Here is a 26528-nt window from a genome sequence, read left to right as displayed (position 1 = left end):
AAGTCTTGCCTAACTAGAAAAAAAAAATCTGCAGAGTGAAGGTTTTATGATTATTTTTTTTCTTTAAATCAAAACATCACTGTTCCTAGAGAGAAAACACTTTGTAAAATAGTGGCACTCCTCCAAGATGCTTCTATGCATCTGGCCTGATTTTTACGTCAAACTAGAACATGTCACAATTGCAGACTGTCTACCCAACAACTAATACAGCCCCTTCTGTAACAACTTTACAAGGTTTCCACTGAACATCACATAACACATTTTGTATACAAACATTTCCATCCAGCTGTTAGGTGAAATCAGTTATCTCAGTCACTTCCTTCCTAAATGCGTATTTACAGTCACAAAGGGTGCAGTTAAAGAATACACAGTGCTTACCCAGCACTACGGATCATTGTGACTGATCAGAAGCAGCAGCACTTCATTGCTGGAGTACTCAGCAGATCATAAGACAAACCTCTAGGCACCACAGGTTTAAGACAAGGTGCAGTACTGTCAAAATCAAGCAGTTCATACGAATAAATCAACTAGGCTTATGCAGTTATTCCAGGCAGATACTCCTCATGAGATCAAGGAAACAACAAAACAGAGGACACTCAGTTGTTAGACCTAGTGTTTTTTGCCTTTGTGTGTTCTCCATCAGCATATAGTTTACAGGTACCTTAACATTTTCTAGCTTTTGTTTAAAGCTTTGAAACTTTCGTTAAAACACTAAGTTTCAACTGCAATAATTTCTAAAGTTAATGAAATGCTTGATTTAAACGCAAAGCTATATTTTTTTTATAAATTCAATTTCGCAAAAGAAATGCAAAACTAAATCCTTACATACGTTTGCTGAGAAAAGCCCAAACACAAAGTTGCAGTGGTTTTGTTAGACCAGAATGTGCTTAATGACTGAAACTGCATGTGAACAAAACACAGCTGAGGCACAGCTTCCAAGTTTTAGATTATGATGAGCTGATGCAATCAAGATAATTGAGAAGGCACACTAATGAAATCGCCTGCAAACTGATTTATGCGTTTCAAATTCTCTATCCTCTCCTAGAGCAGTGCCTTTCTGCAAGAGGTTACGGCAGAAGATGGAATTTTTGCAATCCAGATACTACAAGCATGAGCAGGAATGCCTGCAGTGAAGGCTCCCAACCAAAAGTGACAATCTGCTGGAGCAGGGAAAGCTCTTCATTTAATGAGAGCTTTCCATTCCAAAGTAAGAGAAAAGTGATGAGCCCACTTTCCCACTCTGAACATCCTATATCCTGTTTCTACACCAGGGGCTTCACAGAATACAATCATCTAAATGGGACTCCCACTTATAAAAGCTGTCTACCTTCACAGGAACAAGATCTGCACCCCAGTTCTCTGTTCAGCAATTGCCTAATGACAATTATATCAATCACCAAAAGAAAACCCCAAGAGCCCTGAAACAAATTTGCTATTGCTAAGGGCTCTAGTGAAAGACCAGAAATAATTGGGCTATGAAAGCAAAAAGGCTGTACTTCTTAAATGTTTCCTACTATATAGAAGAACAAATGCAGGATGTGATGTTTGCTTAGTTTTATTAATTTATTTTTGCAGGAATCTGCAACTCGGAGTATGCACTTTCTGGAGGTACCATGCATGCATAGCCTCTGAATGCTTTTATACAATTTCATCTCTTAGTAATAAGTTCATTCACAGCATACACAAATCTAGAATGTAGACACCATATATACAGGATTAAACAAGACTGTGTCTTCTTTTTTAATGAAAAAATTAACAGGGTTTCACACAGCAGGAAATATGGATCAGATACACTGGTGTCACCATAAATAAATAAGTTTCAAGAACATAGGTTTCTTTTAAAATCGGTTTCAAAGGTGAAAATCCAGGATTATAATATTGCATTAACTCCACTGATTTCTGATTATTCAAACCCAAGAAAAATATTTGCATTAATATTTATGGACATAAACAGCAGTGAAAGCCCCAAACTGAAGAAGTCTGGCAGAATTCAGTCATGTCTAGGTTTGTATAATATTGACATTTTGAAACGAAACAAATGCAGCAGCACATAGAAACAGTACTACTATGAGATGTGATACCTGTACATGTTGTCTTTCCTTACGGGATTTAGAGTCACTGTAGTAATGAGCATGTAAATTCTGTGGTACCAAACAAGCTGATGAATTGTTTATGTCCAACTGTCCACTTCTCATCAGGATAGTCATTTTCACATTCTAGGGTACACCACTGAATTTTAAAACAAAAACTATCATCTTGATGACAAGCTGGTTTTCAACATATTTAATATTCTCACATTCTTTTTTAAAACATTCTTTATTGGTTTGGTTTTGTCCCCACTTTAACTCAAGTATTTTTATTTCAGTTTCAAGGGGTTTTACAATCAACATTAAATGTAAAAGTACTTAGAAATTGAAATGAGAGATGTATAACTGGGATAAAGTAACTGAATGGAAAGTTGTTGGATTTTCTTTAAATGTGATTTAGTAGCATATCATAATTAAGTACTGAGACCAGCTCTTTTAAGAATTATTACACCTTTTCACCACACCTCCCATTTTTCAAGGGAAACACACACATACCACAGACACACAGATACACAATTCAATCTGATCTAAGACTACATTTTACAAAGGACTTCCTTTCGCTTGACTTCCCACCCCTTTCCTCCTCTTCACCCATAAAAAGACTAATAATTACATAAAATTAAAAACAGATCCAAAGTTCAGGATTTCTTTTGGTTTACTATATTCTGAATCATTTTCCACAAGCCCCACTCTAAATAAACTTTTAAAGAACTACAGTAGTATTCTATAATTAAAAGGGAATTATTCTTAATAGCACAGTAAATACAAAATAAGCTTTATAAAATTTCCATGAAAAGTGAAGTAATTTTGAATATCTGAATGTCCAAGTCAGTTACAAACTCTATCAATCTAGTAGCATGGTTGAGGGAAAGCTCAGTCATTAAGAAAAAAAAAACAAAACACAAGTAGTGCATTAACTCAACACAATGGCATCAGCATCCCACCATTCACACACACACACACACACATACATACACACACACACACGTTTTATACAATACAGTGCATTTCATATGCCAGCTGACATTATGTGCATTCAATAAATATTACATAAACCAATCTTTTTGGTATAATCTACAATTCCGTTGGGGTGTGTACGGCGCCACCTTCTTTCAGAAGGAAAATGGATCTTCCGATATTCAAAATACAATTTACATTCCAACAAACTAGGAATATTCAAGCACCATGTAAAGTCTTGACTATTAATATTTAAGGATGGGCATTTACAAGAAAAGAACAGAACAGAAGCATTCATTGGTTTGGTTTTTTTTGTACAGGCAAAAAATTAGAGTAATTGAAAAACTGGAGTATTATTGGTATGAAGGAATTCATTTGAAATTTAACTGCACTCACTCAGTCTTCCAAAAAGCATTTTGCTGTCATGGCAGCCTTCCTTCTCTTCCTCTGGTGAAACTACAACTAAGATACTCCAAGCCTCCATTAATGGTTATTACAGTTCAGGGAATTATTGGACTACATATATTCCTCCCCTGCCCCTCTTCAAAAGTAGCATTTATTCTGTCTGAAAACGGCACAACTGTATTGATGCATGACACACCTATTCTCATTTGCTAACTCTCATTTCAGTTGTTATCATTCTGTATTTCCAGCAAAAACAAATGCTTCTAGAACTTCAGCATTAGTACAAATGAACAGAAAATTGAAATAATACAAAGGCAAAGGCATCACAATAGAAAAGTCATGAAGTTACTGGTATTGTTTTGAGTAATTCATTATACAGCTGATAACAGCAATGGCACTGCTCATCCTAGGTGTAATGTTTCTGCTCATCTTTCTATTTATCTCAGTTTTGTCAAACTGTCCACCTACATGACCAAAATTAATATTTGCTTTCTAACTTCAACTGACACTGAATTTTTTATTCCTTTCCACATGTGATGAGCTCCCCACATAGTAATATAAATCATTAGGAAGGAAGAAAAACTAGCTCTGATGCCTTTGACTTTGTTTTGCTCATCAGTGGTGCACACTGATTGCTGGAGTTCTCTTAGCTTATTTAAGACTATGCTGAAGATTTAATTAGTGCAAGAACATATTGAAAAAATGCTAGATAAAAATACTGGTTCCTCATCTAAGATCACAATTTGGTTTTTACTGTTACCTTTACAAATTGCAGGGACAGAAGACACCAGATTGAGCAGTGAAGTCAAGATGAGTTTTCTTCCACCCACCCCTTATAACAGCTGCTTTATTTTAAAAAAGGATTCAGACACATGATTGTTCTACCACAGCTTAACATCTTATCACACATCAAGAGAATTGTGATAACTGACCATATGGATGTGGTTGCCATAAGCTAAAAACTATTTAAAATGAAGTAGTCTTCTGCTAAATTTTAGCTAGCACATTTTGCCTCACAGTTGCAAAGTCAATTACCATGATTCAGCTGATGTGCTTGGTTGCATCTCTTGACAAAGAATCAGATGCAAAAAACTCAAATGCACTGTACCAGCTTCTCACCAGTACACAAGAACATTCTACTCAGCCACACAGTGTGTAACATAATCATTCAGCTGCCCAAACCCAAGTTCGATTTCACAAGTATTGAGTGCTTTATTACAGCAACCTGAAGCATTCAAACAAATTGAACATCACTTTTATAATACAGTATATCGTATGCATGAAAGTACCAGTGTGATTTTCAGTTGCAAGTCTTGTGTTCTTCAACCTACGGCAAGTATTTCCTGAACAAAATAAAAAGAATGCGGTGTGTAATTTTTCAAGATCTGGCATTTGCTATTTTATACAGGCTGGTTTATTAACAATGTGCAAATAAACCTTTACTGAAGAGCTAACTGATTAATTATTTTTCAGCTAACTTTGAACTGGGGCACAAAGTACCTTCTGTGCTGTAAACATCAAGAATTCTTCACGAATTGGAAGCTGAGAAGGCCTAAAGAGCTGGGTAAAATTCTTCTCATACACAACCATGGCTGAGCTCAAGTCTTCCAAACTGAATTTGGAGTAGTCTGTGTTTGGCATATGTAGCTGTGCTGCTACATAGCACAGGCTTAGAAGATTGTTGTATATAAAAGAATACTTTTAGCTTTGAAATACAACGGCCTAATGAAAGCATGCAGCAGTAGTTTTGTCTGTAATATGGTAGAATTCATTCTTAGTTTATTACCAGTGTTGACACAGCCAGGTGAGCACTGTACAAGCAAAAGGGATTGTAAAAAATTACCTCTGATTAAACTCTTTAACACTCATACGGTATCTCATTTAGTCACCTTAGGTTACTATTTCAAACAGCAATTTTTCTTGTAGACATAAGTTACCCTGAAAAAAAGCAGCATTACAAATACCTTCTCCTTGTTTTTTTATACATTGTAAAATTTATCATTGCATTTACCTGTCTCCTTTTTTCAGTAGCTTACAATCTAGAAGCACAGGGAGCCTTTGTTTTCCAGCTAGCTGTGGCCAGGTTAAGTCAGCTCTGGCTCTTCAGTTTCTGGTTAAGTGTAGTATTTCACACCATTACTAAGCATCCTATAATTTTTTATTAAAAAAAAAAAAAAAAGTTTTTTTTTTCTTGAGCCACTAAGCAGTAACTATAACCACAGGACTAAACACCAGTAGTTATTTGCTTTCCTGTATACATTCTTCCCAAAATTAATCCTTTTACATTTTCAGGTTTCATTTTCTGCTTTGCTCACTGCAATGGGATAAGAAAGAATTTCACCTTTAATTAGTTCATTTTCAGTGTAGCACCAGCAGAAACATCCTACCACATTACTCCCACCCCTTGCAGTATGAAGACTGTTGACTAGCAAAGGCCGGGCAGATGGAGTGAAAGGTTCCCCGTGTTTCCTTCTCCTACAGCTGTTGGCTTGAGAGCCTGTTTTCAACACAATGCAGCCCCTTCCTGATTTTCAGGTGTATCTCGGCATTTCACACTGCTCACAGCGATTTAGTGCTGGGTGATTTAGAAAGGTGCAGCTATCACAATTCCATGGAGCCCCTTCAAAATCTTCATCTCTTGGGTGAGTCCGTGGAGTCTGTTTGGAGCTGCTTTGATGCTCTAAAAAAAGGCAAAGGAAAACATGCATTTTTTTTTTTTTCTTTTTCCAGAAGAGAAGGATGATAGGCAAGATCACACTACCATGGTTTGTCACCTCATTAAACATTCTGTCTTAAAGTGAAGGTTGAAACCTTTCCACTTAGGTAACATTACAGGTCTTTTTCACGAAAGCATTTCTGTTTCAGTTTGTGAAATACTGAAGTATTTCACTTCTAGAAAGTAGTCAACATACTACAATAAAAACAAAAAGAGCAGTCACTACTGTTAGGCCACTGATAACTGCCAAAGGTTTAAATAGCTTAAAATGTACTGAAAAGTTTGTTACTGGCACTGCAACACCATCCTGTTAAGGAATGACTTCACAGCTTTACATACAGCAGTCTCTTACCAAATTCTAAATTCCAATAACTCTACTTTACCTAAAGTAAAAGACTATTTCTAACTTAGTTCCTTCAAACAGTTTGAGAGATGATCTATTTTCTGCATCTTTATCTAGCTTTCATCCTGGCTGATGAAACTACAACATAAAAATAAAATGAAAGGCCTGTTCCAAAACAAGATGATTGTTTTAATTCCTCATGGCTCTGCAGCAGGGATGTATGTATGTGAAGCAGCACTTAAGTGTTTTCACTCATAAAGTCAACCCATATGCAAATCATACATAGGTATTAACCCACAGACTTGGTTACCTGATTTCTCCTACCACCACTTCAAGACCACAGGTAATCAACTAAAAGTGACAAATACTCCTAGGATGTGGAAACAACATTTTATATAATGTTAATGTTTAAAACAACATTTGCACACATACCCAGAGGGTAAAGTTAAGATACGCATCTGCTAAACAAACATCTGTAGAACAGCCTAATTAAAAGAAAACTCATGTTGAAAAAAAAGAACTGCAATTTTTAATTCAAAGTGCACACACTGCTGTCATCTGCTAAGAAGTCTAGTAGGTGGCTGATGGCAACATTAACGCAAACAGTATTTACATTTGCCTTGAGAGGCATACTTAAAGAAAACAAAAGTAACCTCCTTGCTTAGATGTAAACCTTCTTCCAGTCCAGAAGTGGTATAGTTACATTAACAGTGCTTGGCCTCCACAAATTCCTTCTAAGCAAGCAAGTAGCGGGACACTAGACTGCATCATGCTGACTGGCCAGAGAGCAGCACAGAGCAAACCATTGTCTGCTCAGATATGTCTGCCTGCCCACAGCTTCAACAACTGAGTATTAGGGGACTGCAATTTTAAGGGGAGAAAAAAACAAACCAAACAATTTTGATGACTCCATGTTAAAAGCCAAACTCAGAAGACAGTACACTAACCCTAAAATTACCTCTAGTAAGCTCACAGCCAACCAGAAAGCTAGTCATAAAAATTGTACAAATCTGTACAATACATTATCTTTCCAACTGCCAAATAAAATCATTTATTTCATGTAAGTTTTGCATGTTATTTTGCATGTTATTTGTAATAAATCAAATAGGCTAATGCAATAAACAGAAACTCTTTACGTATCATGAAGTAGCAAGGCCTTAACTACATAACCAAACAAATATTATAAATCTTTTATCTGAAAATGTTATATGTGATGAGACCACTGTTTTCTCTTTATCAGAGCACAAGATTCCAGACTGGCTATTTCAGCAAAAAGACAGAAAGTGTTTAAAAACTTCCACTAACATTTGAAACCATTCTTTTCACAGATTCCAGCAAGAAAAGTAAAAATCAAAACAACAAAATCAAACCAAAAGGTCCAACCCCCCCCCGACAAAGGGTATGATTCTGCACAAAAATTACCACTAAATATAGTGGAGTTCAGAAAGCTACTGAACAGTGACTAGGTGTTGAGTCACTTTGGGATATACTAACTGAATCTCCACTGTACAAGAAGTGAGACTAAACACTTAACTCTTGTGCATACATAAAACTTAAGTGTCCCACTATACATATGAGTCCTAGATACTATACAAGTAGCCCAGAAAACTTTAGAAACCACTAATGAATTTGTACAAGTGGGACACTTATCTCCTTAGAGCCACGTGAGGAAATGTGTTCCGTCTTGGTTCTTAAAGACATCTCATGCTCTTGCTGTGCTAAAAATTCAGGGCTACTGTGAAATCCATACTTTGAACAAAAATATTGAAAGTGTGACCAGGTAAGTTAAAATACAATGCAAATTTTAAAAGCTGCTGTGACTTGCATAAAATAAACCAACTGAACTATAAAAACTAAACACATATTAGAGGACAGCAAAACAAACCTGACACAGAACTTTCCAACTTGAAGTATTTAAAAAAAACTTAATTAGGAAGCTCAAGTTAACATGTAAAAGTTTATATACTTTCCACTCCCTTTCTAGTAGTGAATAACAGTATTTAGAAACAACATCAACAGAGCATTCATTGCAAAAAGCTGCCTGAGGAAAACAAGCTGTAGCCAGGGTTCGTGTACTTACACAAAATCATTCTGGTTTGGTTCATATATAGAGAAAAATTATAAACATTAGAATTGCTTTCTGTCATCACAGGGATTTTTTTAAAAAAGGAGAAAAGCTCTCCCTGCACATTAGGTAACTTGATGCTTGTTTGTTGACCTACCCTTTTTATATGGCTTTGGTGGCACAACAGGACCAGGCTCTATGTTATCATAGAAGTTACACGTAGCTTTTGGATCAAAGTTCCCTGTCAGAGAAGACAAGTGAGAAGGTTATTTACATACATATGCCAGCAATATGAACATGTAGAGATTCAGATTTTAAACGTCTTTTTATTATGCCGCTATACATTAGCTTTTTCCCAAGTAATCTTTTGTCACATATTTTCAGTTTTGTGTTGATTCTAGTTTTTTTTTTCCACAGGACAATCCCATATTGAAGAATCAACTCCAGCTCAACATTCTGTATTACTTTAAAAATATGTGAAAATGTAAATTTTTCTGCAGGAAGCATTCCTGGTATGCATATTCCAATCTATTTGACTGTATTTATGTCAAAGTTTCTGTCATAGAAAAAGGACGTTAAAAGACCAAAGTAGATTTCTGCTTGCCAGCTTCTCGGGTGCAACCTGTACCTCTGTTTTGCATTATATGGTCAGAGCTTTCATCAGCAAACAGGTAAAAATTTAAGCAAAGAACGTTTACTTAATGGTCGTTTTTTGGTTGGTTTGTGTTCAGTTTGGTTGTTTTTTTTTTTTCCATTTGCTCTTGACAAAGTCACTTTAAGTCACCACTTTCTTGGTAACGTAATTTAACCTGGCCAACAGAAATACTGGAAAGTCAAGTTTATCAGGTTGCAACTGAAAAAGAAGTTGATATTGATAAACAAAAGTGAACTTTAAAGAGTCCAAGTATCCAAATTTGAGCACATACTATATTAGAATCACAGAATAGTTTAGGTTGGGAAAGACTTTCAAGATGATCAAGTCCAACCCTTAACCTAGCATTGCCAAGCCCACCACTAAACAATGTCTGTTAAATCCCACACACATCTTTTAAATACCTCCAGGCATGGTGACTCAAACACTTCCCTGGGCAGCCTATTTCTAAGCCTGAGGTATATGGACTGTGAAAGTTTCCTTTTGTCCTGGGAGAAGAGATCGGTACCTACCTCACTACTACCTCTTCCCCAAGCCTGTTGCATGGGGTTATTGTGATCCAGGTGCAGGACCCAGCACTGAGCATTGCTGAACCTTATACAACTGGCCTTGGCCCATTGATACAGATCCCTCTGTAGAGCCTTCATACCCTCAAGGAGATCAACACTCCCAGTCATTATTATTAAAAAAAAAAAAATCCACCATAATTTATGGGTTTAAGTATCAATTGTATACCTCTAGATTGAAGGAGATCAACTTCTTTCAGTGTGCAGTCAACATTTATTTGGAGCTGTCTGTTGAGGCTTCTCAATCTGGTCATTTCCTCAGGCTAGAAAGAAGCAACCCAAAATAGTAGTTGTGGGAAAGTTAGTATCTTATCTGACATAGAAATAACTTTGCTACATCTGTAACATCCTTATTAGAAACTGAATATGGATAAGACACTGAAAAGAAAGCCAAGAGCCCACTCTGTCCCATTCCCCCAACCCAATTTATTCTCTCAAAAAATATTCTTCTGCTGGCATTTGAGGAGGAAAGTTAACAAGTTACTTAATATTAAAATTAATGAGTAAGAAGATACAGCTAGGCTCAAGTTTATAAAACCATGCACCTTACAAAATTCTGCATAAACAGATGACTTGCTATGTGAGCTTAAATTGAGATGATTAGGAAACAGCATATGAGCTGCAGTTCACATTAATTATTATTTGATTATAACCGAGTAAGGTCAGAGGTTTATTTATATGCATCACCCCAAAGAGCTCCAACACGCCAAACCTTCTAACTCAGTATATTTAAATACTTCAATGCTGCAAGGCAGTAATTATTCTTAATAGAATAATCAGTTACTTAAATCCATATATTTGCATACCATTAAGAAACCCAAAGTTACTGCAATACAAAGCGCTCTTAGTGCTAGCAGCAGTGATTATTAACACATATGTAGGAATAACCATCTTATCCTAGGATATATTCTAGCATCACAGAGTCAACAAGATCACAGAGAGTTCAAGGTTGGAAGGGACCTCTGGAGGTCACCTGGCCCAACACCTCCACCCAGATGACAAAGGGCTCTTGAGTATCTCCAGAGATGAAGACTCCACACCTCCTGGGCGAACCTGTGGCAGTACTCAGTCAACCACATAGTAAAGAAATGGTTCCTTATGTTCAGAGGGGCCATCCTGTATTTCAGTTTCTGCCCACCGCCTCCTGTGTTGCAGTGTGTGTCCATTTCCAGCGGGCACCAGTGGAAAAAGCCTGTCTCTACTCTCTTTGGACCGTCCCTTCAGGTATTTCTGTACATTGCCAAGAACCCCTTAAGTCTTCTCTTCCCCAGGCTGAACAGTCCTAGCTCTCTCAGCAAGCCCTCACAGGAGAGATGGTAAATCATTTTTGTAGCACTTCACTAGACTCTCCAGTATGACCTCTCTCTTGCACTGGGGAGCCCACTCTTGGACAGCATACTCCAAGTGTGGCCTCAACAGTGCTGAATAAAAGGGAAGTGTAACTTCCCCCCTGCTGCTGGCAACACTCCTAACGCAGCCCAGGGTATCGTTAGCCTTTGCCACATTGCTGGCCCATTTTCAGCTTGGTCTCACCAGGGCCTTATCTGAAAAAATGTTTTCCAGCTGGCCACCCTCCAATTTATACTGGTGCATGGGGTTGTCACCAAGTCAGGACTTATTACTTCCCCTTGCTGAATGGCGTTAGGTTCCTGCCACTCCATTTCTTCAGTTTGTTGAGGTTGCTCTGAATGGCAGCACAACACTCCCAGTTTTGTGTCATCAGCAGACTTGCTGAGGGTACACCCTGCCCCATCACCCAGATAATTAAGGAAGATGTGAACCAGGGTCAGACCCTGCACTGACCCCTGCAGTATACTGCTAGCACTGGCCTCCAACCAGACTTTGTGCCACTGATTACCACACTCTTGGCCGGGCTATTCAGCCCATTTTCAATCCATGTTGCTGTTCATCCAGCCCCCACTTCATCAGCTTTTCTATGAAGATCTTAAATAAGATGATGTTGAAAGCCTTACGGGAAGTCTAGGTAAACAACAACCACTGCACTCCCCATATCTACCAGGAAAGTACTTTCATCCTAGAAGTTTATTCAACTCTGAAACTTGACTTTCCCTCTGTGAATCCATGCTGACTACTGATTGTTTTTAATGTGCCTGGAAAGAGTCTCTAGGATTAGCTGCTCCATCACTTTCCCAGGGATCAAGGTGAGGTCAACCAGCCTATAGTTCCACGGGTATTCATTCTTGAAGACAGAAGTGACATTTTCTCTCCTCTAGTCTTTGGGCATTTCTCCCAAACACCATTATCAATCAAATATTATATAGAGTGGCCTTGCAATGACATATGCCAGCTCCCTCAGCATCCCATCCAGGACCATGAACTCAGGGTGTATCTGCTTTGCTTAAGTATTCCCTGACCTAATCCTCTTCCACCAAAGGTATACCTTCCTTGCTCTGGACTTTTCCTGGGGTTCTCTTGGAGTAAGGATTCTTGAAAGCCTGTAAAGACTTAAGTAAAGAAGGCATTCAATCTCAGCCTCTTCCATGTCCTATGTAACCAGGCTTCCTGTATTGTTAAGCAATGGGCCCACATTTTCACTAGCCTTCAATTTGTCTTTGACATCCTGTACTAGATTCAACTCCAGTTGGGCTTTGGCTTTCCTAACCTCCTCCCTGCACACTCAAGACAATACCTCTGTACTCCTCCCTGGAACATATCTGCAGAAAGCTGCCCTGAAACGGGGGAGACATACATAGCAGCTAAAAGCCCCTACTATGCCTTCCAGCCTACAACTGTGTGCACTGTTCACGTCAATACAGATAGTAAGTCTGAACTGATTTGGCTAACAACTGCTCAAACTGGAAGGTATTTTTCAGTCAAATGAATTCTCTTATCAGAGCCATACAGGTGTTTGGGCTAAAGTCACTTGCAGGTGTGAAGCCATACAGATAGAAAATATCAACACGGAAAAGGTGAGAGAGGGGTGCCAACTACTTGAGCCAACGCTGCCACTTGGCCACAAAGTCACTTGGCATAATCTGCATATACCAAATGGGAAATAGATTGCATACGAGATGCAACTCCTCAAACAACAAAATGTTTCAATACAACAAAACAACTTCAAAAAAGTGAAACCTTGCTTCATGAACACCAAGCTGTATATGGCATGGGCTTTTTGAACAGACTTGAACACATACTTGTATAGGTTGCTAGGAAAGTAACTATCTATTCAGCTCTGTGGCCCAGAAAAGCACATATATGCAAGTTTCAGAAATTGTTGTGAACACTGAGAAATCTGGACATATATCTGCTTCTAAATTACAAGAACTGGGTTACAACAAGCCAAGAAGTTACAAAAAATCACCTTCAATGATCGAAGACTTTATACCCCAAAATGTTGTTTTTTTCTTTTTTTGTAATACTGCAGTTCATGAAAATATAAAAAATAAATTTGTATCTTGAATTAAAATACTAACAAATTGCTTACTGTTGGAATTGCAGTTGTACAGCTAACTCTTCGAAGCCGCCTCTGCATTAGATCATGCTCCATACCATTGACTTCAGCTTTCAGGCGTTCTAGCTCTTCTTTCTCAAGCTTCAGTTCCTTTGCTAATCTCTCCATCCTTGCTCGCTGATGTAACAGCAAGGCTAATGTTGTACATGGAAAAGAAAGAGTTACTAACACACAAAACCCCAGAAAACTGAATTGTCAACATACGCCTAATATTCATGAGTGACCCTTCTCGGAAAAAAAAAAGTGACCATAAACATGCAGCCAAGTATCAGTGTGAAGATGCTTTCATGCCAAATGAACTACAATTTAGAACAAAGTTCTTCCAGAATAAAAACACGCTTTAGACAGTAACTTGAAGTTGATATTACCATTTTGGTCAAAGCTTCTTTTTTTGCATTTGGTCTTTCTCATCTCAAAAATACAAAGGCACCTGTACAAGGAGACAGCTTCTCAGGATGCAACAGCAACCTAGTTATATTAATACTGTACTGGCAAAGAAAAAAAAATAAATACCAGAGGTAAGATCAGAAGGTAACACACTTCGTATATGCTGCTCAACAGCAGCTGACACACTAGCCTTGAGACATAAGCCAAACGTCAGTCCTGAACAGAGTTTTTCACTGCTATTACAGTTTATGCTATAACAACTTTAAAGTAGTCTTAGATTTTTCAGAGGGTACTGTAATTCTCAATACTCTATGTTTCCCAGTACCCAAAGGCAAATCTATACAACTTCAATAAAACAGACAGAGAATCCAAAAAATGAAAAGCAGAGGCAGCTCAGGTGTTTCAGGGTCTTCAGTTCTACATTAGAGCTGATTCACTGTCCTTTAACCTCTCTCTGCTGGTAATCATTCTCTGACATTTTTGGTTTGGTACTGAAATTCATGACTCTCAGTCACAAACTGATGTTGAGCTCCCAGAGAAGCCAAAGAACAAACTCTGACTAGCTAGAAAATAATACTCAAGTTTCTGCAGGAAGAGCATTTCTCAGTATTTCATCATGATGCAAAAACTGGGCAAGACAATTAGTGTGATACTTAGCACTTTCTGATCTGGCTGGTTTTACCTGATTAAAGTCTAGCAGGACAGAGAAAAGCAAAAGAAATTTGCTGTGGGTATTCAGACAAGCACTGGCCCGTACCTGCTCTTTTCTTCACCCCTATCCGACACAGGGAGAGAAAACCCACATCATACCTCATGGATATTTTAATTAAAAAAAAAAAAGTTAGAAAAATTAGCAACAATATGACACAATTTACTGTGGAGCAGAAAACCACCTCCAAACAACCAAAACAAATCAAACAGAACAACAACAAAAAAAAACAAACAAAACCCCACCAAAACCCCCCTAAACCCAAACAGTCAGCAGCATAAAAATGAGTGGGGTTTGTCAGTATTCTGTGCACTGAAAATCCTATCAAAGGATAACATCACAAGTTTTCATAATATAGATACCACTATTACTGAACAAAATTGTTCCCTACTTGCTGAAGTAGTGTAAGTCAAAGTAGTCTAAGAGATCACAAAAGTACAGATGCCAGGCTGTATGATTTTGCACTATTGCTATCAAACCTTGGTTTTGTGTGACTCTTCCAACTTAACACCCAGTATGACTATATTGTATAGCTTTGCATTATACTCTAGACCAAGTCATCAAACATGACTCACACTACAAAGAAACAGTGGAAGTGCTGACATCAGAATGGATTTTGGCAATAAATTTCACAATGGTTCATGTTCAAAAGGAAATTAAACAACCTTGTTCCCTATATTAAGCTGTTAAATATAATCCTCTTTATAAGTCCTTTGTTGTAATAAAGAATGTAACATTTATTCTTCTACAATTTATTTCCATCAAGAGTTCAGAGTGCAACAATACCAAAGGCTCTATAAAGTCCCAGCTGTGGTAGATATTGCCACAAAAGCAGATGCTCCCCAGAAAGTACATACTAACTAGTCTTATTGGTTTTATTTTCCAAATACGCAAATCCCATCAAAGATGCAAAGGTAAAACCAGATTTCTACATTTCATGATGTTTTTTTCAGTTATGTGAAGCTACTTACAGTTTTCTCATGTAAACTACAATCTTTAATGAAGCTGTAATAGGAACATCATCAAACAAAACATAAGGCCTATGAGTTACACACCTGCTAGCATTCATTCTCTCTAAATAACACTCTAATTGGGTCTAACAGGTACAGAACAGTTCCTTTTTGATGAGTTAGAACAGCTCAAAAGACACAAAACAAAATAAGAAATCAATAACTACAGGGCAGCATTATAATCACTGTATCAGCTCTCTAAAGGGAAAGGAAAGCTAGAAGGAACAATGAAGGAATAGACTCTCTTTTCCAAACACAAATCACAAAACAAAGCACACTCTTTCAGTAATTGTTACTGATTATCATTCTGTCACTAACCCAAATGATTGGTTTGCTTGCAGACTGATTCCTTTGCTCAATTTTAAATGTTCAAATCTATAAAGCAGATTATTCTGAGAAAAAGAGTTTTCAGCTAAAGGTCAGAATTTTTTTTTACTAAATTACTTAATTCTTCATTTATACATGGCATCAAATCTAACCACATTCTAACCCAGAACACATGTCCTAAAATCTGTCTGCCAATCACTTTCTCCTGTTTGAAAATTTTATGTGGAAAGAGTGAACTTTTGATTAAGTTCTTAAAAATAATTATTTTAATACCTTTGAAAACAAAAATATTTTTATTGACACCAGATGTAACTGTAGCTGCAATCCTACCTCACGCTCCACTTTCACTTAGTACTCTTCAATCTAAGGCAAATAAATTGAATTCAAATTCCCTGCAGAAGTTGGTGCTTCAGGTTTTATAAAGCATCCAAACACAGAGCAAATAAAATAAATTGACAGCTCAGAATTTACAAACAGTATTTGAGCAAACTAGTTACTCCTGTTAGCAGTAATGTCTTTTTTTAAGGAGACACCCAATATCAAAAGCATAACAATTTTAAGAAACTCAGAAATTCTTTATGTATTAGACTGAAACTTGGCAAATTTTCTAAAAAAAAAAAAAAAAATCAAAAAATTCTCACTTATAAAGTAGCAAAATCAAGCTGAAAATCCATTTTACATTAATATAATTTGCAGGGTGAAACATTTACCTTGAGTGTAAGCATAGTCGTCTGATCCAGAACTAGAACTTCTCTGATACTTATGGCTTCCTTTTTCTCCTCCAGATCCTGGGATTACAGAAATAGGCTGAATAGGTTCTGGTGCTGCAGAACGCTCTTCTTGGTCCACTAAATTTAAAAGATTCTCAGTCGGTGCTCGACCTACTGTGATTTTAAAAATGGTTGGGTTTGGCTGAGATACCATTACCCGAGGAGACTGTGTTGGTGCACCTGTAGGTCCAGTTGGTTGAGTGTAGGTAATATATACTGGATTAACACTAAATGGAGGTTTGGGTTGACCTGACATACCTCTTGATGGAGAGCTTGAAGGAGGAGTAGTGGCTGTATACAGCGGATGCTGGTTTCGTTGAGATGGTTGATTACTTATTGGTGAAGGACTTCTGTTCATTGCAGTCCCAGGTCTTTGTGGTGGTTCAACTGTAATTTCTATTTTATTCATGGAACCTTTGGATAAACTCGGTCCAGCAAAAGTAGGAAGATATGATACAGAGTGACCACCTTGTTTTTGAAAAGTCTGGGATGCTTGTTGATATGGATGGGGTGGGACAGTTGAAGGACTAGGAGGCATGAAAACATGTGAACTCTGATGACTCAACTGAGGAGGTTGAACTTGGTGTTGAGGAGAGCCAAAGGGAGAGGGACACTGAGATGCCGGTGGTGATCGAAAAGCTGACTGAGGGATCTGGGGTTGTTTAGGAGAATACTGAGAAGGTTGGTAGTTCTGTTGATGGGGATACACAGGTAGAGGACGGGGAGAATAATGTGGAACTGGGCCCTGTGGTGATGAATGCCACTGTGTATTCTGAGGAGTCTGTCGTCCTGAAGAACTCTGAGACGTTTGTCTTATATAAATAGAACCAGGAGTCCCATAGAGATTGCTTGGAATCTGTGGAAGAATTTGTAGAGCTCTGGGTACACTCTGTCCAGAGGGGAGGTTTTGTGATACTGTAACAGTAATGGGATTTGTACTGTACCGAGGTATGTGCATATACGTGGGAGGAGGGCCTTGCATAGCAGACGTGTTCATTCCTGGTTGTATGGAAGATGGCTGTGGAGGTGGCTGTGGAGGAGGAGTAGCTGCATTTCTATTCTGGTCATTCATGAAAAATGGATTGTAACTAGGAGAAGCTGCCACAACAGCAGGAGCAGAATGTGGTTCTTGGACTAAGCATATCAGCTGTTTACCTGCTGTGCGTTGTGGATCAATATGTCCATCACTTGAACTATGTACCAGTGTACGACCACCATTAAGTTGAGTTCCATCCCCTGCATGATAGCTGGTATGAGGATGAATACCCAGATTAATGTGCAAAAGGCTATTTCTGTTTATTCTGGTATCATCAGGGCTATGGTACTCCATATATAAGTATTTGTTGCTCTCCTGTGCGAGGGCTCGACAACAGGCATCTAGGTTGTTGTTGTTCTAGGAGTAAGAATGGACACATATTAATGTCAAATGGCAAAAGAAAATGCCACTGCTTAGCATTCAACAAGCATTCAGCTGAAGCTGCAGTCAAGCCCAACTTGAACACAACTACAGATAACATCTCAGAAACACAAATTTTGAAATAAAAGTAATACCTACCAAGTCACAGTATGTAAGTAGTACATAGCTCACATGGCATCTAGCAAAATGTTATGGTTACACTAGCTACAGTATGAAGAAAAACAAGTCCACGTTTGGAGAAAGCAATGGTTAGAAGTCTCAGCATCTTTTGCAAGGAACAGGTATCTATGCTTCTAATAGCAGCAACACAGATCAAATTGAACTAGATCAAAATTGCAAACTCTGTAAAGATGAACCCAAAATGCGGATGACATTTTAATGTTTACCTGAGCATTTACTGCTCTCACTTTTTACTGTTTACCTGAATATTTCTCTTTACATGAAAGTTTAAAAGCCCAGGAATTTCTTAGTATAGAAAAAAAAAACACAAAAAAAACAACCAACAAACCACAGTTTTGCTTGGTACAGCAGAATGTAGTGTCTTAAAAATAAAGTCAGTATCAGTATTGCTTCAAAAAGTACAGCAATTCCATAAAGCACCTTATAATTCTGACATAATTTCAGCTGCTTTTCAGAATCAAGGTTAAAAAAAAAATCAAAATTAATAAATAAAAATGTTTATCAATACATCAGTGAGGAAACCAAATAACCCCTGAAATTGTTTCATGTCTTCTTCGGTGCCAGCAGCTGAAACTATACAGACATATTATGAAGCAAATCAAAAGTATAATGGAGAATTCCCTTTCCCTTAATCTTTCCCTAGCTTAATCTAGTCTTGCTCAAAGAATGACATAAATGATAGCTTTTCTTTAAGAGTAGGACCACTAGAAAGCCATCCAGATTGTGTATTTTTTTTCTCCCCAGTTTCTCATACAACAGTCTGTATCAGCTGATCAGCTGGGGTTCAGTTTTTAATTTAAACAGTAGTTAAATTAAAAAAAGAACAAAACAAAAAAAACACACCACACTCTAAGTTCCACTACATCTGGCCCTCAGGACCCTAACTTTGTTACGTGATCCAAGATCGGTATGTTTTATGACATAAAGCACTTCCTACCAGAACGAGTGTGTACATATTTACATACAGATGCATACACCCCCACCTTCCTTAGTGTGCTAAGATTACCATCTTAAGGAATATATGCCACTAATGGTTTCACTTCTATTTCAAATACTATCACTATGTAAAGTTTGTATACATATTAATACTCACACGACCTTGTAACACAACAGCCTACACACTAACTGAAAAGTCATATCAGTCCTTTACTGATACCTAGTCAGTCTTAATGCTAAAGTGAAGATTACTTTCCCAAAATTTCATATGATTCCACTATCAGGCAAACATACATATTAAGCATCTCAGACAAAGACTTACTACTGAACATGACAGAAGTGTCTAGCAATTATGTTTGATGAACCCTATAGATACTTTTCCCTGACTACTTTCCTTCCATGTGAAGCTTTCTTTCTCGACTCCAATGGTCAATGAAAATATCCAGACATATCACAGTAAAAAATAAAACCAGAATATGTGGGAATCAGACCCTGTAATAATAACCAGCACCATAGTTCCAAGACAGCAATCTCAAAAAACCTAACCACTATAAAAAGCCACTTAATTTCTAAACTGAACTTCATAGACTCCTCAGCTTCCTAAAGTCATTTCATCAGGGTGGAGGTAGAGAGAAAGTAGAAGGGACAGGCCCAAATGTGATTTTCTCAGAGTATGGAATATATTTGCCATTTCAAAGCACCCTCAATTTTTGATATGTCCAAAACACACACTGGTTTACATCTAGAGCATGTATTGCAAAATGTAATGGAAACCAGCTCATGTATCTTAAAACAAATATAAAGTGGGTTTGGAAAAAAAATGACAGATATTTGCAACATTACCCAGCTATACATGTAATATATAATATACATAATATATAATATCACTATTATAGATACATATATGCTTCTGCAGCATTAGGGGCAGTTTAATTTTATCAGTTTAAAGATGTCTATGACAAACATAGTTCATCAAAAGGATAATGTACTTAACAGTAGAGATGAACATCAGGATAAGTAAAGCTTTACACTGCAGGGCTTCCCCTGCTTCACAGTTCTCTGAAATCAATTAATTCGTATTTGTATGGTTTAGAAGACACACAATGCAAACGTTACAGCCACGCTTATAAGTAAATCTACTCCTCTGCCACTACTTTCATCTCCAGCAGTTTATCACATTAGATTCTACATTAGCCACAGACACACAAAGCCAAAAGATCTTGTATGTCCCTATTCTTCTCCTAAATCTTCCCATTAATGGAAGGTATCTCCAGATGACCAAGACTATGAAAATGATTATGTATGATCGCTTACTATCACTTCCCATCACTTCCAATTTATGATTTTAGATGGAGGTGGAAGAAAAAAATGGAAAGGGAAAAGAAGAGAATGAAAAAAAAAGGAAAAAAGAAAAAAAAAGGAAAAAAGAAAAAAAAAGAAAAAAGAACTGCCACCTGATTTGGAAACAGAGAAGTGAAAATAAACCTTTGGATGGACAGCCATGGCAAAAAGACACTATGAAGACAGAAAACCTTTAGATTCCTAGCTAGGGGCAGTTCCTCATCTCAGCAGAATGAGTCATTATTTGCTAAAATCTCTCCCAGTATGTTATTTGTGTAGCCATCATCAATAACCATCCTATTAGCCACTTCCCTTATTCCCTATATGCATAGGGTCACAGGTCACACAGACCAGGAAAAACAGCAGGAAAACCCCCACAAGCATAAGTGAAGAATTCTAAAATCTTTTTACATAGAAGACAGGACACAAATTCAAGTAGTGCAGTATTCCACTGTTTAAAAATAAAAGTAGAAGAATGAAAATCTATGCTCCATGTACACTACTAAAATGAATTTTTATACCTCGAAAATAAAACACATAGGCTCTTAAAACCCTTTACCATACCTGAAGCATGCACTGAGACACCACCCCTTCGGGTATCTCAGGGAAACGTTGTCGGAGATCATGGAGTACCTGAACGTTGAGTTGCTGACTGCTCTGCGCCATGCCAGACTGATGATGTCCCAGATTACCAAAAAATGGAATTCAACAGGCCTTCCAATGATTATGGTCTTCTGAGGCTTCCTGCATTTTCTGTAAGAAAGAACACAAAATCAATTTTCTTCTAAGCCACCACAACAACTTCTCTTCCTTCCCCAGCTGCATGTGTGAAAGAATTACTGGATTACATTTTTAGATCTAGATATCAAGGGAGACAACGGCTTAAACACAAAAATGGGAATCATTATGTCTCAAAATCTGATATTAAAACACTTAATATATCACAGGTATACCTATGTAACATTTCCCTGGAATGTGCTAGTACAGGACTTTACAGAGTCCCCCTGTGGTACCATGTAGGCATAACTTAATCTGACCTACATGAAATATACTTACTGCCAGTGAAATTGTGAAAAGTTTGCAGAAAAGCCTGAAGTTATCACAAAGCATAAACGTCTTAGTTATTTGCAAAGTGCTAGGAATAACACGCTGTCCTGGGTTCAGCAGCAGCAGTCATTTTTTTTCTCCTTCTTAGTACCTGGTGCTGCACTGTGTTTTTGACTTTTGGCCTGGGAACACTGCTGATAACACCGAAGTTTTTAGTTACTGATCAAATGTTTAGTCTGACCAAGGACTTTCTGAGTCTCATGCTCTGCTAGGGAGGATGGAAAGCTGGGAGGAAGCAGAGACAGGACACCTGACCCAAACTAGCCAAAGAGGTATTCCATACCACAGCACGTCATGCCCAGGATATAACTGAGAGTTACCTGGAAGGGCTAGGGCACTGCGGGGTTGGACTGCTCGGTCAGGCTGGGTATTATCAGTCAGTGGGTGGTGTTGTACTCTCTTCCCTTGTTATTTCCTTTATCATTATTGTTATTGGTGGTAGCAGTAGTGATTTGTGTTATACCTTGGTTACTAAACTGTTCTTATCTCAACCCGTGGGAGTTACATTTTTTTGATTCTCCTTCCCATCCCTCCAGGAACGGGGATAAGAAAAGGGGGGAGAGTAAGAGAGAGACTGCGTGGCTGATTTATGGCTGACTGGGTTTAAACCACGACACATGCTGGAAAACTGAGAAGCACAATTAGCCAAAAATATTCCTCTAGAATAGGGATTAAACTCTTTGCTTGTTACATCACTACAAATCCAAGAAGCTGCAAGCAATTTTTGTAAAACGCAACAAGAGTTGAACAGACTTTAAAGAGTCTTTTTTTTAGGGTTATGATGAGGGTCTATTTCAGATTTTTGCAAAGCACCTATTACATTCATACTAACGTGACAAAACCCCTCCCTTCCATTTCATGATTATTGTATTCAACAGCAAAAAGATTCTATCAGAACTTCAATATCCGAGGACTGCTAGAAGGCAAATAAAGTGTGAGTTAACAAATGCTTTTCTCACTTGTGTCTTATCATCACAGTAGTATCCAAAAAGTAGCTGAAGTCTAAGTAAAGATTCACTTTGCATGAAAGTGATGCACAATAGCCCCTGTAACACATCTATTATTGCTAAGCTTCAAAGACTTTCCAACATTACTCAACTGAATTCTTAACTGCTGAGAATGTAGTACCTGTGCTCAAGAACAGAAAGTCAGATACCAGCAGACTTGGTGTTTAAGTAATGTATTAGCTACTTGAAGTCCCATGTTTGTATCATGCTATCTCAACCTCAATGTATTACAGCTAGTTTTTCACCTGTTAAGCTCCACTTCTAATAGCAGTCTAGAACAGTACAACAGATCAGCACAATGATATATATAACTTTAAGCACTAATAAACTCCAAAAGTTTCCTGTATCTCTCCTACAGCTTCAAAGGAATACAAAATGTCAGGTTTAGTGTAAAAAAGCTTTGGTGTTTGTTTTGTTGGGTTTTTTTTTCTTTTTTTTTTAATTACTATTTTGAGTATTTAATAACCATGCCTTTCTTTTTTCACCCCTTTCAAAACAGTACTTCTTTTCTCAGAAAAGGGGCAAAACAACCACCACCACCACAACAAAAACAGAAGTCAAGTCCACTCCACTATGCGACTACTTTGTATGTGGACACCCTTTTACTGGCTTTTTAGCATTCACTAAATAACTCATAGGCTTACAGGACGGCTTTCTCTCTGTCATATCTGATAAATCCTAGTATACAGTGTTACAATTGTCATATCACTCACTTTCTCAAGATAAATGAGACAGATTTAAAGAACAGCGAGATATGTGAACTACCCCGCTGTGATTTAAGAAATGCTACAGTAAAAAAGTATAATCACAATGCAGCTCAGCTCTGCCCACTCCAGTAAAGCTGCAGACCCCTTTTATTTTAAAAGGGAACAAGTTTCCACTAACTACAAAAGCAAGCTGAAACTTTGTACCTACACTCACAGTAGGGGACCTTTTATAAAACTTATTTTTCATAAATGACAAACATCATATTCTGAAAGGCAGACCAGCACAAGGACTCTCAAAGAAAACCCTACAGCTGTCAAGCTCTATGTGTTTCTAGACAACTCTCCTTTTCCCAGGAGGCAGGGAATAAAGTGCAGTAATGAAGAATACCCTATTAGAATAAACTGCAGTTAAAAACTTCTGTGGAATAACAAATGACAGTATCTAAAAATCTGAAATAGAAGATAATAATTTTAATAATTTAATTTGCATGAACAAAAACCTTTGTATCACTTCTCTCTTCAAATGTATATGCAAATGTAATATGGGCTACTGGCCAGCTATGAATTTTATCACAGAGTTCTCTTCTAAGCACACACACACACAAAATCACTTTGAAGAGCTGAAGCTTCTCGTGACACAGATAGCCTTGAAAAGACTGTAAGAAACCTGAAATAGTTATCTTGAGAAGCATGAACACACATTTATTCAGAACTCTTTGGATTCCATGCTTACAGTACTGTGGAAATTTGTTATTTTTCAGCCAGTACCATAGAATTCACTACTGCCTTATCCAGGAGCCCAGCACTTTGTTGTACCCATTATCCAGCATTTTGTCCTGCCTATTCTGTTTGACCTGCCTACAGCCGGCTGCACATTTACCACTCTAAGCAAGCACAACTGGCTGGAATACAATACTTGCTTCCCACGTTGCTCCACAGCACCCAGCAGGTGGAGAAGCAAGTTGTTCAGAGAGCCAAGAGCTTACAGCACAGACTACACAGCTAACATGCTTAGAGAAGAACTCCTGCTGAGCCACAAGAGACTAAGAAAGCAATCCTTCAAAGCTTCTTTCTTTCACAGCGTGCACAGGCTAAGGGACACGCTGAGGTGCACTACACTACCAGCCTTATAATTGCTGAAAGTTAACAGAGCAGAACACATCAAAAACCAATCCAGTCACAATAAAAGCAAGCCACTTCACCTGTAACTTTCAAAAAAGAGCTGAGAATACCCAAACTCCAGCTGAAAAGTATTTCATGAGGGTGGAATAAATTAACACCGCTACACACACAGCAGTTCTAATGACAAAACCAAAGGATATTGTTGCAGAATTGGTCCTGCTGTGTTAACACACACACAGATGACCTTGGGAGCCACTAGCGAATCTGAGGATTATGCAAAGCATTACTCGAGCCCTAAACAAGTACTAATCGGGTTTCCACACCTTTTAGATGCCCAAATTATACATACAGCAAAACCTTATCTTAAATTTATCTTCTTTCCTTAAACTCTTTGTGTACCCTGCAAGTTATGGAAGTAGTCAACAGTTTCATCAATCAACCGATGCTTCTTCTCTAAAAGAATGAATTAAAAATAAGTAGAGTTACCACTTTCTTGATATTCCCCACAGATGTGTTCAAATATATGCTAAAGGAAATACATTTCACTACTGTTATTTTTGAAGTACTAAATCACCTAAATTGAAGATACATGAATCATCAGTAATGAGATCGAAGTGAAAAATAAACGAGGTCAACAGATACTATCTGGCATTTATAAATTATGTACTGGCATGCACTTACGCAATTACAATGTTTGGAGCAACTAAAATAATTCCTGAGTGAATTTCCAGAAAAGAGGATAGCTAGAAGACAGGCCTCATCAATTTAAAGTTAATTGTTAAGAGTCTTATAGTAGCAGTTGGGCCTTGAAGGATAAAAGAAGAAAAAAAACCCAGTAAGACAAAACACGATAATAAAAAAGTCAGTTTATAAAAGCAACACCTCAGAGGCGTCCTGCTTTATTACATAAATTCTTTCATCTCAAAATATTTAAGTCTCCTTTAGATTACAAGGATAAGAAAACACAGATGGATTTAAGCACAGCCAATAAAAAACTGTTTCCTCTGAATACTACACAAATGTAATTCTTAAGTTTCATTGTCCTGACTTCTAGTCAAATGCATGCTGATGCCTACAGACAAAAAGTAGACTTATTGAACAACATTCAAATGAACCCAACCCAGTATTTGTAAATTAATCTACTTTCTTCCTCCTTATATCAAATCAAAGTGTTGAAGATGAATTTTGGTCTTCAGATTCATAAATACTGTAGAATTTTTTTACTTGAGCAATCATAGGGCAATTCCTTCAAATACTTGCACTGGACTGACAGGCTTTTTACCCAAGAGGTAAAAAAGGCTTCAGGGAAAGCTAGGAAAGCTGGATGCTCTATTCTGCATAAACATTACAGGAACTGGAGTATGAAGATACCATGAAATTTAGGTGGACAAAACAGTAGAATCTCCAGAACAGAAAGGACAAAATTAACACAAATCAGTAAGCTAAGAGAAAAGCTAAAATATATAAACATCTTCACCAACCAAAAGTGACTTCGACTTTAAGAGACATTTAAACTCATTTGCAGTAAATATAAAGCAGCAAATCCAATAAACAGTTACATAATCCAAGCTCATGACAGTAATTCCTAATTGTTTTCTCTTTCCCAACAGCAGCACCTCCTGTTTGTATTTGCTACTGGCACCTAGGCATTAAACTTCTGAGTAACACTGGTATCAGTGCTACTCAGAACTTTAGTCCTGCTCTGAGCCAAACCAGAAGAGTAGTAACAGTCTGAATATCCTCCATGAACAGGAGGAACTTTATTTTCTTCTCTGCTAGTAAACAGTGGAAGAACTGTGAAGACAGGATCTGAGGAAGCAGAAAAAGATACAGAATTCTAAAATTCTGTTTCATTAATCTGGATTAATACAGAATTTTACTTTCACCAAAAATAGCAGGGTAAATAAAAAATGAGAGAATGTCCAAAAGAAAAATATGATGTTCCCTAAATGGAAGAACAAAAATAAAAGCCTAACACTCATTTGTAATGATTTTACTAAAACATGACATTTTGTTTTCAAAGCCATGCTAACTAACTGGCTCCACGGCACAGATTCTGAATCAGAGTGACATTTTATATCTTCGGTTCTTAAAATTATTTTTTAATAATAAACATACTTTAATAATATTTATTTAATAATAAGCATATTTTTAATAATAACATATTTATTTAATAATAAACAGGGGTGATCTAGGTTAGAATAAGGAAGAAGCGATTTATTGTGAGGGTGGTGAGGCACTGGAA

The 26528-nt window shown here is 37.4% G+C and overlaps 1 protein-coding gene across 6 annotated transcripts in view; it reads right to left on the bottom strand.

Moving 5' to 3' along the window:
• Positions 1-3444: 3444 nt before the first annotated feature.
• The window catches only part of TAB3 (TGF-beta activated kinase 1 (MAP3K7) binding protein 3), a 48375-nt gene continuing 25291 nt past the window's right edge, over positions 3445-26528 (bottom strand). For 2 of the 6 annotated variants that reach the window (XM_057411886.1, XM_057411887.1), the window contains 6 exons: positions 20905-21093; positions 16407-17859; positions 13237-13397; positions 9961-10054; positions 8731-8814; positions 3445-6129 (listed from right to left, as the gene is read on the bottom strand). In XM_057411886.1, the coding sequence (XP_057267869.1) occupies positions 5981-6129; positions 8731-8814; positions 9961-10054; positions 13237-13397; positions 16407-17859; positions 20905-21006 (2043 nt within the window). In that variant the 5' untranslated portion in view covers positions 21007-21093 and the 3' untranslated portion in view covers positions 3445-5980. Of the gene's footprint in view, positions 6130-8730; positions 8815-9960; positions 10055-13225; positions 13398-16406; positions 17860-20904; positions 21094-26528 lie in introns of those variants that run through there. The other 4 variants (XM_057411889.1, XM_057411890.1, XM_057411891.1 and 1 more) reach the window with 4 other exon arrangements.

This window comes from Pezoporus wallicus, unplaced genomic scaffold, assembly GCF_028554395.1.
Source record: "Pezoporus wallicus isolate ANWC-B61680 ecotype Strahan unplaced genomic scaffold, APGP_CSIRO_Pwel_v1 contig_1438, whole genome shotgun sequence".
NCBI classification, from domain to species: Eukaryota; Metazoa; Chordata; class Aves; order Psittaciformes; family Psittacidae; genus Pezoporus; species Pezoporus wallicus.
The sequence above is the reverse complement of the archived record's forward strand: the minus strand, read 5'-3'. Positions and strand labels throughout refer to the sequence as shown.